A 16291-nucleotide genomic window follows, 5' to 3' on the forward strand; every position below is an offset into this window, starting at 1 on the left:
TACCACTTTACTCATTGAATACCACCTTTATCACTATGAATAACGCCACTAAACGCAGTGGGACGACCTGTAGAGTAAGGAATTACAATCTGGCCCAAAAGTGATTTATCCAACATTACTGCTAACTGATAGCTTCATTTATTTTAATTTATGTCACAGCTAGATCTTAAACTGAGAAGAGTCCACCTAAATAGTTATAATCCAGTCAATGCACTTTTGTTAGTTGGGTAAAGAGGACATTAACATACTACATATAGTTTAAACAAGGGTTAGTAATCCCATCTAGCCAGCAAGTGTGGATGGCGATATTTGTTTCTCTGTATTAGCAAATAATTAGTAGTTAGATTTAAATTGAAGCTAAAGCACACCAAGACCGCAGTTTAAGAATTGAGTTTTATTATGTTTTAGGATTAAACTAACCAAAACCCTACGTTCCTGTCACCACTCAGGATTTCTAGTGAGTCCTTACTTCTGCATTTCTGTCTTTTAGACAGTAAATTCTTTGGCAGGGATTGTATTTATTTTCATATATTGAACAATGCCAGACATGCTAAAGGCACTAAACAAATAATATTGCAGACTCCATTACTGAATATAATGGAATCACTGATCATTTCAGATTAATAATTACAATGAAATTTCCCTTAGTTGACACTGGGGGAATAAACCTGTTTCAGACATCAGGGAACTTCCAACAGACAAGGTTCAGATAATAATTGTATGTGTAAATAGAGGCACTGCACTACTAGACTTACATTAGAACAATTATCTCAAAACCAGTGTGAGTTTTGCCCAGAAACGAAGTCCATAAAATAGAAGAAGGCAGGGCAGGAGATATAAGGAAATGACAGAAACTGCTACAACTTGTTCTACAGCAGTGCTGCTAACGTCACAAGAGATAAGTATCTGGCAGCATTTCTGCTTTGAGGGAGTTACAAGTCAATTGTAAAAATATGTTCAAGGCTGCAGCATGGTAGACCATATTTGAACCAAGGAGAGAAACATTTGACAATATTGTGTGCAGAGAAGTAAGGAAGAACCATTTTATATATCAGAGGTAGACTAAAAACTGAATATCTGGGGTCACTGCCAGAGTATTTTGAAAAATAATCAAAAATAAGTTATGTGCATGGAAACATAGATGGTTGTTCATGCACAGAAAGTTTGACATCAAAATTCAAAAGGAATCTTAGTCTGAAGTCTTAAGAGTTTCATCCTGATGTACAGGAACCCTGAGGTGCAATTCCAGTTAAAACTAATTACAATAATAGGTTTTTCCCCGATGCATTTAGATAAAAATGCTTTCATATATATGCATTTGTTACCTAGGTCAGTGGTACATTTATAAGATTTTATGTCTAATCACTAAAGGACCATAAAGGATCCAGAAAAACTTGTACAGGCTATTAGGAGATAAAATGTGTTTGTTTTTTTAAACTGTCCTTTCAAAATAAAGATTAGCCCCATGTGTGTCTCAGCTCCAAAGCAGCCGTGAAAGTTTTTGCAAGTAACAGCTCCCACAAACAGCAGAGTGGGCAAAGGGTGCCAACTTGCCATGGTGTGTCCTCAGCAGTCCAAGTGCTAAGAGCATGGACGGATGCAATAAAGGGTTTTTGATTTTATTAACAGGAAGAAGATAAAAGTGGTGAGTGAGATAGAGGCCATTGGAGGAGAGGGATGTTGTTGACTCACAGGGGACTGAAGAAACAGGTGCACTCCTATACAAGTCTTGCATTTCTGCTAAAAAGAGCATAGATATTGGCACCCATACTTTAACATTTGTGAGCAGAGAACGTTACCTCTTCCATGCGCTGAATGAACCGATCCAGCTCTCCAATCCTCTCGTCTTTTTCCTGTATACTTGTCTCTGTAATTTGCATCTTCTTATTTGCCTCCTCAATGGTCTTCAGAAGTCTATTTGTTTCTGCCTTTGAACAAACAAGTTTATGATCATATCCACAAACAATCAATAAAATTGATGAATGAAAAGTAAGGAGCTGATTTCTGTGCTATATACAATGGGGTTGGTTTTTTTTAAAAGTAGACTCAATAAAGCCAATAAAGTTAGGTGCCCAAGAACTGAGACTTTTTGCAAACCAAACATCTAGCTATAGCATCGAATATGAGTTTTGTGGCACATAAAATGTGGGTGATCAAAATAGTGGCGTTACATCCCTGTATTAAAAGGCTTCTCAGCAATTAGCTTTAAAAACAAAAAAGGTTTGCACACCACATGAATATTTGTTCTCCCCTCAGTGGATACACACGTACTCAGTAATGAGAGAAGAAAATGTACTATTCCCAAGAACAGTATGTTTAGTTCCCAAAGCCTGTCACTTTTAACTGCATTTATATCTGTATCACATTAAGGCTGGAGAGCTTGACTTCAGTTTCTGTGGCGATCAGTGAGTGGTGTTAGATAACCTTGTTATTGACTAGAAATATACAAAACATGATCAGAGGAAGCTTTTGGAAGGAAAAAAAAAATGTTCTCAGGATTTCTCTACTGAAATTTATTTTTTTTCCCCTCTTGAGATTTCACTAAAGTCAGAGGATTTGTACTTTCCATTTTCTTAGACCAGGAGTAGAAAAACCATCCACTTTTTTCATTTTGAAATTTAAATTTTTACTGTCCATTATGTTTAGACACCCTATTCTTCAGCTTTAAAACTCTAGTGATTATGAAAGTTTAAAAGTTGCTGTGACAAGACATGAAATGAAAAGAAACTGGGGTACAAATAAATTTAAGACTTCAAATTAAATTATATTGACAAATGTAAGGACTGTACTTCAAACACTGAACTGAAGAACACTGTTACAGACTGGCTGTACATACTATTAGAGTTTCTTTCTCAGCTATATGTTTCTGTTCTTCTTGTTGTAGTTTTTCTTCATACTGGCTGTACAGTCTTCTGGTCATCTCTCTCATTACGTCAGCATTGGCTTCTTGAGAGCATTCTACCTATAGGAGCGAACAAAAGAACTTCTACAGCTGAACCCTCTCTCGGTGCACCATTGCTGGAGACAAGAAAAATGGAGCTCAAACCAACCAAAAGGTAGAGATGTAACTGATGTTGATAGGTAGATCCTTCCCTTAGCATTGTTACAAAATATACTCTACTATTAGGCCTGATTTACACCAAGTCCACATTACAGCACTCTGGCAGTGTAAAAGGGCCTTTCAAATGGGTGTAAGTTACAATTACACCAACTTTAGAGCCCCTTCACACTGCCAGAGTTAACGTGCCATTAATGTAACTGAGAATCAGGCCTGACTCTTTATTAAGTTCTCTCATGACACCCTCTCACACACTTGAAGTTTGCTCCCACGTATGATGATTAATTCAAAATTCTCTAATTTTACAGGAGTATAGCTTAGAAATGAGCCTGAACCTGAACCAAAACCCATATCCAAATGCCCATGCACTTTGCACTGATCAAAATCCAGATCCAATATTTACAGTTTTGAGCCCATCTGCGCTGTAGACTGAAATAAAAGCTAAATAAAACTAAACTAAACTAAATAGCTTTGCTAGGACTTGATTCTCCTCTTACTTGCTCTGCTGCAAATCTGGAGTGACACCATTACAGTCATGGGAGTTACCCTGATCTAAGTGAGAGGAGAATTTAGGCCTACAAAACTATTAACTTAGTGTTATTTACATTGGTGTTAATCATGGTAATAAGAAAAGAATCAGGCACTTAGTGTTTAATGCTGGAACTCTAGTGCTCCTGGTTATAGAAGATCTCTGTTTTGAACATCTGAGTTATCTTGTTTCAAGGACTGCAAGATTTATCAAACCCTTATACTGTCTTACTCAGTGGGAACAAACTGTTCAAATGTTATTGCTCTGCATAAAAATAAAAAGATATTTTGTCTTCTGAAGAGGGACAGATCTCTCGGAAGGATTCCATTTGCATTGTAACTGCCTTCTGTGGCATCTGACCCAGATCTCTACATTAGGACAGAGAGCAAGTTTCTGCCAATGCAATCTAAAGGAACAGGAATTAAATAAACTTTAATTAAAGTATATGCTGAACCCCCAGAGTTACAGTAATGTGGTTAGAAATGACAAAACTAGGAAAGCAGAGTTGCAACAGTTCAACCCTAACCTCCCTAAAAAGTGTCAAAGTCGAGTATAATTTCCCGTGCCACCTCTCCCACCTTCCTTTGTTTACAATTTGGGTGGCCACCGCAATAACTAACAACGTTCTCAAGTGAGAATATAAAAGAAATGATTCTAACAGAGAGGAACATTCCTGACTGGCAGTAACAAGGGTAGTTGGTAATTTTTGCCTTTTCACAGCCAACCCCCACAATACCAAAATTCTCTTATGTGCCCTCCCCACCCCCAAATTAAAAATCAGATCCTGTAGATGTTTCTGCATATGACTTAACAAGCAACTTTCACTATGCCAGCATGTGCTTAACTTTTAGCACTTGCTCACATTCCATTGATGCCAACTTGCTTGACGTTAAGCACATGCTTAAGTGCTTCACTGAATTAGGACCTACAGGCTGAATTCTGCCCTCAGATTCTACACATAGCTTTCCCTCACTTCATGTTTGGGCCAGGATGTGTCCTCAAGATTAGAATAAACTACGAATTTCTGTTTTGAAATCCTGATTTCTTTTCCTCTAATTATCCTTTCCTTCTTTTTATTCCCTACAGACCACAGCAGATGCAAGCACAAAAACCTTGTAAAACTATTGTTGAAAGGAAATTAGAACATAAAAATACATTAGTAAGCTGGTACCCTCCCTCTTTAGTGTGATGGATCTGGGCCATCTATCATTATGCACCAATGTAGGATACAAGAGCCTCCAAGATAATCATCTGTTTCTGACTTTTTAAAATGTCAGTAAATCAGTGGTCACCTAATTTCATGAAAGGGATTTAATGTATTTTTAAAAATATTTCTGATACTGCATGATTGTTCCAAGTTATTTGAAATGCTGTTAACTGCTCTGATATGATTTAATGGAAGCTTCCAAATGCAAGACAGTGGGACTCATAAAAAAGGCCCATATGATAGCTCCAGCTTGCATTTCATTCCCTTGTGCTTACCTGAAAACCTGTCCCACAACTAACTTCTCTTTTCAGGGTAATTTGCTCTTAGGGTGCACCTCTGTTGCCCAATAAATACTGTACATGTGAACAAAACATAACAGATTTCTGATGAAAAATTGTGAAAGGTACAGTACTGGCTGTCAATAACACTCCATGCATGGTCGGTGAAGAACTCTACACAAATGTGGCCAAATCTCTTTTTCCAAGAAATTAAATCTCATTGCCTCAGCAATGTCCTTATTGTACAATATGAATAAGGGGAGTTTACATACCGTACCTTTAGTTTCAGTAGCTGATTTTCAACTTGGGCTGTTTCCAGCTGTTTTTGCTTTTCTTTCAGTTTTTCCATGGACTGCTCATGTGTGTGTTTTAAATTCCTTATTTGATCCCTTATATCTGTGTTCTCCAAACTAACATCCACTAAAGTTTTCTAAAATGAACACAACGAAATGAACACAATTTGCAGTAATAACAATAATTAATAATAATAATAATAATAACAATAAAAATAATAATTCGACCAACCTACCACAAGAGAGTTTTTGCAATATTTAGAATATTTTAGAGTTTATGGTTTTGTTGACATAGTGTTAACATAGTTAATAGCTTTGGCTCTTTAAAATTACGGTTTCCAATTATTTGCTTTACGAAAAAACTCTCTCCATAGGAGCATGTTCATTAAAATGCAGTCCCAGAGAGCTGTGATCAAGAGGAAGAGACACACATGCATTACAGTGCAAACACCACTTCCATTTGATACTGTAATACAACTGAAGTGAAATGTTGGATTTTCCCCTCCATTCTTCCCCTTTCCAAATGCCATATTTTAAGATAATAAACCTGAAAACACTGAAGTTTGACACCGGGAGGCAGGAGAGTCGAGGAGGCTAGCTGGGATGGATGCCAAGCTGAAAACATTTTTATAAACAAGAAAAATGATCTTTGTATGTTTACAAGAGTGGCTACTCAATATTTGTAAAATTAAAAAAAAAATCATTGAAATTTCCATCAATAGAAAACAACAATGGGACAAAATCATGTGATGTGTCATTGATTTGTAAAATATGGAAAGAGTCTCAGTTTCACCTTTAATTTTCCATTAAGCAAAGGCTAATGGCTTTCACCAGCTGCAATGGAGTGAAACAACACTTTACTGTATATTAAAGGATAGCCTTTTAGCCAGGAAAAACTCCTGGATTTTTCTTAACTTCATCTTTTTCTGTCACATTTGATGGTTAAGATCCGAATGTGTATCTAACCATTATCCATCCCTCATGTATACTGTTAAACTGATGACACAAGAGGGAGTCTAGGATGGTAGCTGATGGATCAGGCCATTCTCTTTGATAGAGTTATTAACAGCATACCTGCAACTCAATTGATGCCGATGTCAAGGAGCTGTTCATTTCACTGAAGCTATCCAAGGCTGCAGCCTGCACTTGCATATGACTCTGTAACGATTCTTTTTCAACATTTGTTATCTAAACAGATTAAGAAAAAGATATAAAAAACAATCCTCACATTTTAAAATTCTTTCAAAAGGATGATAGCTGCCACCAATTTAGCACTGGAGAGACAAGAGATTAAAAACAATGGGATTAAGAGTTTGAATCTCTAGGTAAACTTTTCTCTATTGGAAATCCTGTGTTAACCAAAACTTCATTTTAAAAGCTTAAATTTTGGCCTTGGAAGCAAGCTATGCTGAGATATAGAAGCAGTTTTTCAGTGTCTTCTCATGGTGTGTGCCATCATGCACATTAATCACAACAAGGACTCAGGCTCTAACTCTTGTGGTCACAAAAAGAGAACTTTTCTCTAGCTAAACTTGGTAGAAGAAATTCATCTTTGTGCAGAGGGAATTCATCCCTTTTGGTGCTTAATTGGGGTTTACCTGGTGCATAGGCCTTGTGCTGACCCTGTGCACAGAGGCAAGTTTCACCCAATAAGAACTCCTGCAGAGTTTTTCTCACCTTGAAGTTGTACTTTGCATATTTTTAAATTTTGCCAGTTTTCAAAAAGAAAAGATTCTGGTTTATAAAAAATATGTGTGTGTCTAGAAACTGCTGTGAGGATCTCCACGAAAGATCAGAATTGCAAATGCATATAAGAGCATTCCAGTAGGTGAAACAACACTCATACTCATTTATTGTTATTTAGATAGCATGGTAAATTTTCACAATACTTTAGAGTAGCTAAAATATACAGACCCCCAAATTGACAAAGTCCCTGCCCCAAACACAAACACACACAAACACAAACAGATACAGAACAGCTGTTTATTAGCTGTCTGTGTCTTCAGTGCACAACTGAACGATAGGAGGAGGAGGATGTTTGGCAGTTGTTTACTGGGAAAGCTGCTGTAGGCACATGGGGTGGAGTGCAAGAGGACATACAGTCAGGAGCAGGTGAAGGAAAGAAATGGAGAAGCTTAGAGAGAGGCGTGGCTGGAGTGCAGGGAGCATGACAGTGTAGGAGGAGACGAGACCAGGAACTCAGGGAAGCAAGTAAAAAGCTTTGAAGGTAAGAAGCATGAGCTTAAATGTGAGAGTGATCAGTGGGGAGCAGCCAACACAAACATTTACTATGTTTGAACTTTTCAAATATATATGTGTGACGGGCTGGATCACAGAAACCCCCTTGGGGCTGCCACCTGATGTGCCAAGACTACTTCTGCCCCTGCCTTCCGTGTCAGCTTGGGACTCCAGAACCCTGACTGGCTGTGCCAGACATGCTTGCAAGCAACAAACACAGACCCAGGTCTGAATTACGTCCCACAAACTGCAAGCTTAACTGAGAGCAGCTTACAGAAGTGTGCCTGTCTCTAACACTCAGATGCCCAATTCCCAATGGGGTCCAAACCCCAAATAAATCCGTTTTACCCTGTATAAAGCTTATACAGGGTAAACTCATAAATTGTTCGCCCTCTATAACACTGATAGAGAGATATGCACAGCTGTTTGGCCCCGCCCCAGGTATTAATACATACTCTGAATTAATTAATAAGTAAAAAGTGATTTTATTAAATACAGAAAGTAGGATTTAAGTGGTTCTAAGTAGCAGACAGACAGAACAAAGTGAATTACCAAGCAAAATAAAACAAAACACGCAAGTCTAAGCCTAGTACAGTAATAAAACTGAATATAGCTAAAATCTCACCCCCAGAGATGTTTCAGTAAGTTTCTTTCACAGACTGGACACCTTCCTAGTCTGGGCACAATCCTTTCCCCGGTACAGCCCTTGTTCCAGCTCAGGTGGTAGCTAGGGGATTTCTCATGATGGCCGCCCCCTTTGTTCTGTTCCACCCACTTATGTATCTTTTGCATAAGGCGGGAATCCTTTGTCCCTCTGGGTTCCCACCCCTCCTTATCAATGGAAAAGCACCAGGTTAAAGATGGATTCTAGTTCAGGTGACATGATCACATCACTGTAAGACTTCATTACTCACTTGCCAGCACACACGTATACAGGAAGACTTAAAAGTAAAACAGAGCCATCTACAGTCAATTGTCCTAGTTAATGGGAGCCATTAAGATTCCAAACCACCATTAATGGCCCACACTTTGCATAACTACAATAGGGCTTCAGAGTTATATTTCATATTTCTCATTTCAGAAACAAGAGTGATACATTTATACAAATAGGATGACCACTCATTAGATTGTAAGCTTTGTAATGATACCTTAGAAGAGACCTTTTGCATGAAGCATATTCCAGTTACATTATAGTCACACTCATTAGCATATTTTTATAAAAGCATTTAGGGTACAACATCACAATATGAAACCAACCAACCTTAAGGTGTCTAAGAACATAAAGGAAGATACATCAGACCAAACAGTGCCAATGATTATGAACCAAGGTCTAAACTTATCATGCACACAAGCAAACAAGGTCTACCTCTAGATAAAATACACAAGCATCGTGGACCAACCTTCATCACTATTTAACAATTAGCATTCACTAGCCAAGCCATGCACCAACTGAGCGAGAGCATACAGGGGAAGGCAGTGCTCAAGGCTCACTTCATAGAGGTGTGTGCACATGTAAAAAGTGATCAAGGAAGGACTCTTTTGGACAAATTGCAGAAGAGAGGTTAGGTGGGGAGGACCTAGAAGAAAGGTTCAGTGACCAAGGGCAGGATTTCACTTGTGCACAGGCAAGAGTTTTAGCAATAGGGATAAAAGTGAGGGGCAGTTTTTGGAGATGCTACAGACAGAGAGAGAGAATTTATGGCAAGGGCCCAGAGGTGATGGGAGCAGAAATAAAAGGATTCTAAAATGTTGCCAAGTATGAGAGCCTGGGTGTCTGGGAAGACGGTGGGGCTGCCAAAAGCAACAGATAAGATGGAGAAAAGGAGGCTTAGGGATAAGAAGTTTAGTCTGGGGAATGTAAGATGGTGGTTAAACACCCAAAAGGCAATACTGAAGAGACACTGGACTACACACTTAACTATCACTATGTCACTCCCTTGAAATGCCACACACAATTCATTTGACTGAGCCAGGATTGCATGACCTGAAAAGAGCTACATGTTACTGCTCTTCCTAACTACCCAATTTATGGCATTGGGATCTATTGACAAGCAACCATTACCTGAAAAATGATCCTATAATCATTAACTAGAAAGAGGAAGCTCAGCACAGGGTAGATGGAATTCCATAGTGCATCTGGCACACTTTGCAGAGACAAAAATGGTGTGTGCCAAGAGTGCCTTTGGCCTTGAACAGCCCTTTATATTATTGTAGAAGTCCAAATAAACAAATAAATAAATTCATCCAATAATAGATCCCAGAGACATTTACATTTCTCCCATATTTCAGGCCAAATCCTGAACTCTTTGAGGTCAAAGCAAAAACTCCCATTGGCTTCAAGGGGATCTAGTTTAGTCCTTATGGCAGCATTTGGGACACAGTTCTCTGATCTTTAGCTACTTTTTGGACTCCACTTCCCTTCTACAGGACACAGAAACTGATGGAAAAAAGATTAAGTGAAAGAGAAGCAAGTATTCATATTTTCAGACACTCCCAAGTATCAGGAAGTAGTCCAACAATGTACTAAGGAATGATGATTTTTTTTTCCCCTTTCAAATTTTTAAGTTTGCTTCCAAACCTATAGAGGTCATGATGCACACTCTAGTATAATGACTCGCAGAAGCTAAAGGCTCTATCAAGATAGCATTAGAGCACATAAGGATAACATTTAAACATATGCTTAACTTTAAGTTAGTGGGACTTAAACTTATTAACAAGGCTTTTCTGAATCAGGGCCATAGAAAGTAATGTTGGAATTGGCATCTATAGCATAATTGTTGAACCAACCAACCAGTTTTCTGAACTAAAGAACTCAGTTTGTATGGATTCAGGTAAGAGCAATTTTTAAAGTGCGTGTGAGGAAAAAAAAAAAAAGGGGGGAGGGGGACAATTTTCCTGACACCTTCACTATTATTGCTGCAGTGGAACATGGAGAGGCTTCAGCAGAGTACTGAGGCTGCAGCACTTTTAGGGCAATCAAATATATTTAAATACTGTAGTAAGTTACAAAGGCTGGAATTTAGTTTAGTGGAATGACCTGTTGAGTTGCAAACGTGACCTCCAGTAAGCAACAGATGACAGATTCTTGTATAACCCCCAGTGAGTTAATTTGTCAGCCCACAGAACAGTAGCTTTCTACGATAAACACCATCCTCCAGTCAGTATTAGAATATTAATCATACATAATCACACAAGCAATGTAATTAACAGTAGGCTTTATTTACAAAAAGCAGGTAATGGGAGTAATCTGTCAGGCTCCTTTACATGACCAGACCTGAAGAAGAGCTCAGCATAAACTCAAAAGCTTCTCTCTCTCTCACCAACAGAAGTTGGGCCAATAAAAGACATTACCTCACCCACTTGACTCTCTAATGATCGTTTACAGACAGAAAAAGCCTCTGCCCTGTTTTCATTTTGCTTGAAATGAAATTTTCACTGAAGGCATGAAAAATAATGAACTTAAATGGCTCTAAAACATGATTTGTTTCATGCCACATGCTGTCTTTCATAAAAAAATGTTTGTAGGTAACCTTGTTTGGTTCACCTCTTATGACATCATTACAAATAAACGTGAACTTACTGTCAATTCATTTGTAAGTTGCTGTATTTTCCGTTTCATTTCACCATACTCGCCATACATTTTCTTTCTTACTTTTTCCAAAGTTGCTCTCACCTGTAGTCAGACAAATTATAAGCCTTTGTTATTCAGCCTTTATTACAAATATAATTTAGATTAGAAACCAGACAACTATGTTCTCCAAAGACCAAGATCACCTACAGTATCACCATTACTAAGCCAATGCTTGCTCACTGTGACATTGGTATCTAAGACACAACTGTGTAGTAGCTGAGGGTTTAATTACCTTTTAAGGCCCCTCTCTGTATAAACACTGATTTGCATGAATTTAGAAACTAATTTCATCACTAGATTCCAAAAAATAGGCTATTCACCAATTTGATTTTAATACAAAAATTAAACGTAACTTAAAATAACTGCAGGTATAAATTGTTATTTCCTATATGTATTTTTAACACTGGAAACAAAACTGAGTTAGCTACGTTAATCAAACATGAACAGAAGCAACTTTTTAGCTCAAGATTAACTAGTGTTTACAACGGACAACTAAATATATAAATGTTCTCTTACATGCTACCTTCCAGACACATAGTTAGAGGTCGCCCTTTTCACTCAGTTATGATTACCTACCAGACTGATTAGGTACTGTACAACAGTGAGCATAGCTGGGCCTATGCACAGCTGGAGTCAGGTCAGGAGGCACCGAGAGGTGGCTGCATTCGTGTGTACGTATGTAATAAAGGGGTTCTCAGGACAAATTTTTGGTGGCCTCAGAGTGCGGCCACCAACTCTTGCTGATGGCCGGTCTCACACTTTTTCCTAAAATACTTAATTAGCTTTAGGAAAAACAAATAAATATGCACCTACACATGTCCAAATCATTGTAATTTATTTATTGCTAGCTAGTAAGTCTGCTGTGAAAAGTGATATTAAACATACAAGTATCAATTTTCACAGCAGACTTACTTAGCCCTGCCAAGCCTGGGGACAAATTAAGCCCTGGATGTGGGGCCAGGGGAGGCAACAGGGGACTAGAGCCTGAAGCCCTGCTGCCAGAGCTTCCTGCTGCTCAGCCAGAGCCCAGGACTGGAGCCCAAAGCCCGGTGGCCAGAGCCTGCCACTCCAGGGCTGAACCCCAAAGCCTGAGCCCCATCACTCCCGGGAAGGTGGGGAACTCACTGGGCGCCTGCTCCTCCAGCATTGTGCCCCAGGTTTCTCCAGAGGGGGGCGGGGCCCAACCCCTGTTGGTGGCCCCAGCATCAACACCAAGACAGGGCATCCAGGAGCAAAAGGAAGGGAGAGGGGACGCTACTCCCTCCCTCCCTTCTCCCCCAGAGGCTGTGGCCACAAGAAATGTCCCTGGTGGTTGCATTTGGCCACGGTGGCCACATTTGAGAAACACTGCTTTAGGGGGGGTGCACTCTCAGAAAGGGGTTTGTGCTGCATGGCCATGCCCCAAACCATGTAGTCCTGCCCCCTTTGGAACATGCGCAGCTGAAAGCACCAGGAACTCTCTCTCCTTCCTCTGCCACACACCATTCCTTGTGCTCAAGAAATAACTCAGTAGAGTCTCTCCCCACTAGTGCACCTACCCAGAGAGCTATGATTTTTAGTCTACTTTAAGTTTAAATGTTAAACATCACCTTATATGCATGTATGTAGTGAAGACAGACTAACACCTTGTTGGGCTGCAAAGATGCAAGTCATTGGGAGGAGGGGGGAGCGAAGCTTTTGAATTGGTTTAGTTGAACGCAGCTTTACATGGAGAGAGAGAGGGGATCACACCTTCCCCCAACCTCTATACACAGCACTGCCAGAATCAAAGCCTAAAAATTTGTTCTTGTCAGACTTTTATATTAGATAGATAGACCGACCCACCAACCTTTGGCTGTTTTTGAGAATCTGTTCAGACAACACTACTGCCATCCTTTTGATTGGAGGACATACTCTTCATTCTAATACTTGTCTGGACCGAAGGCTTTGATCCAAATAATAAGAGTGCATTTACATAGTATCATACTTCAATTGGCACAAAATGACTGGGGAGGGTGTGGGAAGGGATCTGAAGTTTTAAACAGGATATGTCTGTGAGCTGGTATACCATGTGAGAGGAAAAAAACAAACAAAAAAAAAAACACACAATGATGATGACAGCACTAGGGCAAACCAAACCAACCCAGCAAATCCAAAGACATGCTGTACAATTGTCCAATCAAAGTTCTTTGAGGCAGCATCTGTCTCTGTTCTGTGTATGTACAGTACCTGGCACAATGGAGTCTGGGTCCAAGATTGGAGCTCCTAGGTCAGTGGTCTCCAACCTTTTTATGCCCAAGATCGCTTTTTGAATCTAAGTGCAACCCAGGATCTACCCTGCCCCTTCCTGAGGCCCCAACCCTTCCCACTCACTCCATCGCTCGCTGTCCCCCACACTCACTCACTTTCACCGGGCTGGGGTAGGCATTTAGGAGGAGGAAAGGGATGCACGCTCTAGGAGGACGTTTCAGAGGAGGAGGGGGCTCCAAGCTGGGGCAGAGCGTTGGGGTGCAAGAGGCGGTACAGGGTGCTGGCTCTGGGAGGGGGGGTCAGGGCTGGGGTGCAGGAGGGGGTTTGGGGTGCTGGTTCTGGGAGGGGGCTCAGGGTGGGGCTTGGAGTGCAGGAGGAGGTTCGGAGTACAGGAGGGAGTATGTGGTGCTGGCTTCAGAACAGGGCTCAGGGCTGGGGATTGGGGTGCAGCCTCCTGCCAGGCACCACTTACCTCCGGCGGCTCCCGTGGCAGGTGCAGAGAAGCTAAGGCAGGCTCCCTGCCTACCCTGGGCCCACACCGCTTCCTGCACCCTTGCAGCCACTGGGGGGAGGAGGGGAAGGGGGCACGTGGCTCCACGTGCTGTCCTTCTCTGCAAGCACCACCCCTGCAGTTCTCCCAGCCAATGGGAGCTGTGGGGACGGTGCTTGCAGTCAGGAGCAGCTCGCAGAGGGAGAACCCTACCCCCCGCCCCTGGGGCAGCGCTGGCCGCTTCTGGGGGCAGCGTGGGGCCAGGGTAGGGAATCTGCCTTAGTGGCAGCCACATTGCACCGCCAGACATTGCAATCAACTCGGAGATTCTCTAGGATCGACTAGCTGATCACAAAAATCAATCAATCGGTTGGTGACCACTGCCCTAGGAGCTACTGCAATAACAATCCCACCACCATTTTGGCTCCCATCATTGTAGCATTTAAATATCAAGGCAGTGAACTGATAATGGATCAGCTCTGCTCACTTGCCACTGCCCTGCATCCTGTGGAGTCATTTACACCCGTCAGAATGAGAGCATTTTCACTCACTTTTCACTGGTGTAAAGGACCATACAAGGGACAGGTCAATGGTGAATTGAGCCCAGAATATTACAAAAAGGGCAAGTTTCCTCAACTACAAGAAGCCACTTGGTAAGAGAGAGTCAATGATCCCTGACTATTAGAAAATGGCCTATTAGCATAAGAAAAAACAGCCTGCAAGGGCCTGTAAGCAAAAACAAGCAGATATTAGGAATCAATGTTATTACATCCCCTTAAATTGTTAGCCTGACTCACAGTGATTCTCTCTTTTATATGAAAGTTGATCTCTTGAACTTGAAATCAGTATAGCATCATCTGCACTGGCCAGCTTTACTCCATTCCATGGGTGGAATGGAGTAAAGAGAAGGACAGATTATTTGCTTTGTGCTAATTAGCAGAATTACTAACTAAACCTAGAGGGTCAAAGATCAACAGGTGAAATATTTAGCTCCAGCATGATTTGGCACAGTCTTACCAAAGCCACTGAATTTACACTTCTATTTCAGGAGAGCTGTTATTTATAGTTAGCTATAGACATGTTAGTTTCTCTTATTATCCAATACTTTCTATACAGTAAAATTTGTGCAAGAGGCCACTGTTATTAGGCAACCCCTTACCCTGAAGCTGCCCCAAAGCATCCTTAAATGAATTTGCTACTTAACCATTTTTAGTAACCCACCCAGAACTGGAGAGGATGGGTTTGATCAGTCTTTCAAAGGCAGCTTAAACAATTTTCTATGTATTTGATTTCAGATTATAAGGGCTTTGGAACAGGGACCCTATGAGTTGTTTGGCAGCTTACTTGCTGAACAGAAGCAGGACTCTAGTGCTCCGGTCAGTGTATGTATTAGGTATTCCCCTTGTACCCAACCCACAGAGGATGTGAGTCTGTTACAGTCCCCTGCTACAGAACAGAGGGTTTTTTTACTCAAGTTGTAGAGACTCAATAAACAACAACATTATAGAAAGGATATTTGAGAACATTTTTTAAAATTAAAAAAAATATAACTCACATCTTTAATGTAATTCATCTCTTCTTTCAGCTGATTAGCTGACCACCCATAAACCACCATTTCTTTCTTATGGTTATTGTCAGTCCTGTGTACCACACCATACACCATGCCATCAGAGAACTTCCCTGTAGACATTCCATTCGGAACATGGTAGGGTTGCTATTTAAAAACAAAAAACCAAACACCTTTTACCCTAAATAATACTAAACACAAAAACAAATTAAAAACAGCAAAAGGGAGCATGCTACAGACCTGCAAAGAAAGATACAGAAATTCCTTAGGTCTTATATACTTGCATCCTCAAGGAAGGATAGAAGTTTCATTAGTCTTAACAGAAATTATATGTGTATGTACAACTAGAGGACAACAGACTGGATTTCTGGGTGAGAGAGAGTAATGAGGTTATTAAAAAATTGTTCAAGACATTGACTTACTCAAATTCATTATCAGGAAATTATATATATATATATATATATGTATGGTTGGATTTGGAGGCTAGGGATAAGTAGATGTGTAGGCACAGTCCATAACAGCTGTTTTCCTTTGCCTGGAGCTGCTCTCAACTTTTGTTTATAAAATTTACTTCCAAAATGTTTCTTTATGCACCCTTTAAAATAAAAATATCCTGGAGGAAAATCCAGGAGACATGATATATAAGATGTTTTATTGCTCATTTTAAAACTTTTTCATGAAGAAATACATGATAGATGCAGTTTTTACAACTCTCTTATGCAATGTCAGTGCAAGTCTAAATATTTTGCACTATAATTCTTAAACTTTTAT

The 16291-nt window shown here is 40.2% G+C and overlaps 1 protein-coding gene across 1 annotated transcript in view; it reads right to left on the reverse strand.

Moving 5' to 3' along the window:
• The window catches only part of LOC311526906 (myocardial zonula adherens protein-like), a 90895-nt gene that overhangs the window by 47267 nt on the left and 27337 nt on the right, over window positions 1–16291 (reverse strand). The window contains exons 3-8 of the mRNA XM_084640373.1: window positions 15509–15667; window positions 11184–11276; window positions 6440–6553; window positions 5350–5502; window positions 2837–2962; window positions 1800–1928 (exon numbers count right to left, since the gene is read on the reverse strand). Coding sequence (XP_084496499.1) covers window positions 1800–1928; window positions 2837–2962; window positions 5350–5502; window positions 6440–6553; window positions 11184–11276; window positions 15509–15667 — 774 coding nt within the window. The remainder of the gene's footprint in view (window positions 1–1799; window positions 1929–2836; window positions 2963–5349; window positions 5503–6439; window positions 6554–11183; window positions 11277–15508; window positions 15668–16291) is intronic.

Source organism: Lepidochelys olivacea (assembly GCF_965140295.1).
Source record: "Lepidochelys olivacea isolate rLepOli2 genome assembly, chromosome: 10".
In the NCBI taxonomy this organism is placed as follows: domain Eukaryota; kingdom Metazoa; phylum Chordata; order Testudines; family Cheloniidae; genus Lepidochelys; species Lepidochelys olivacea.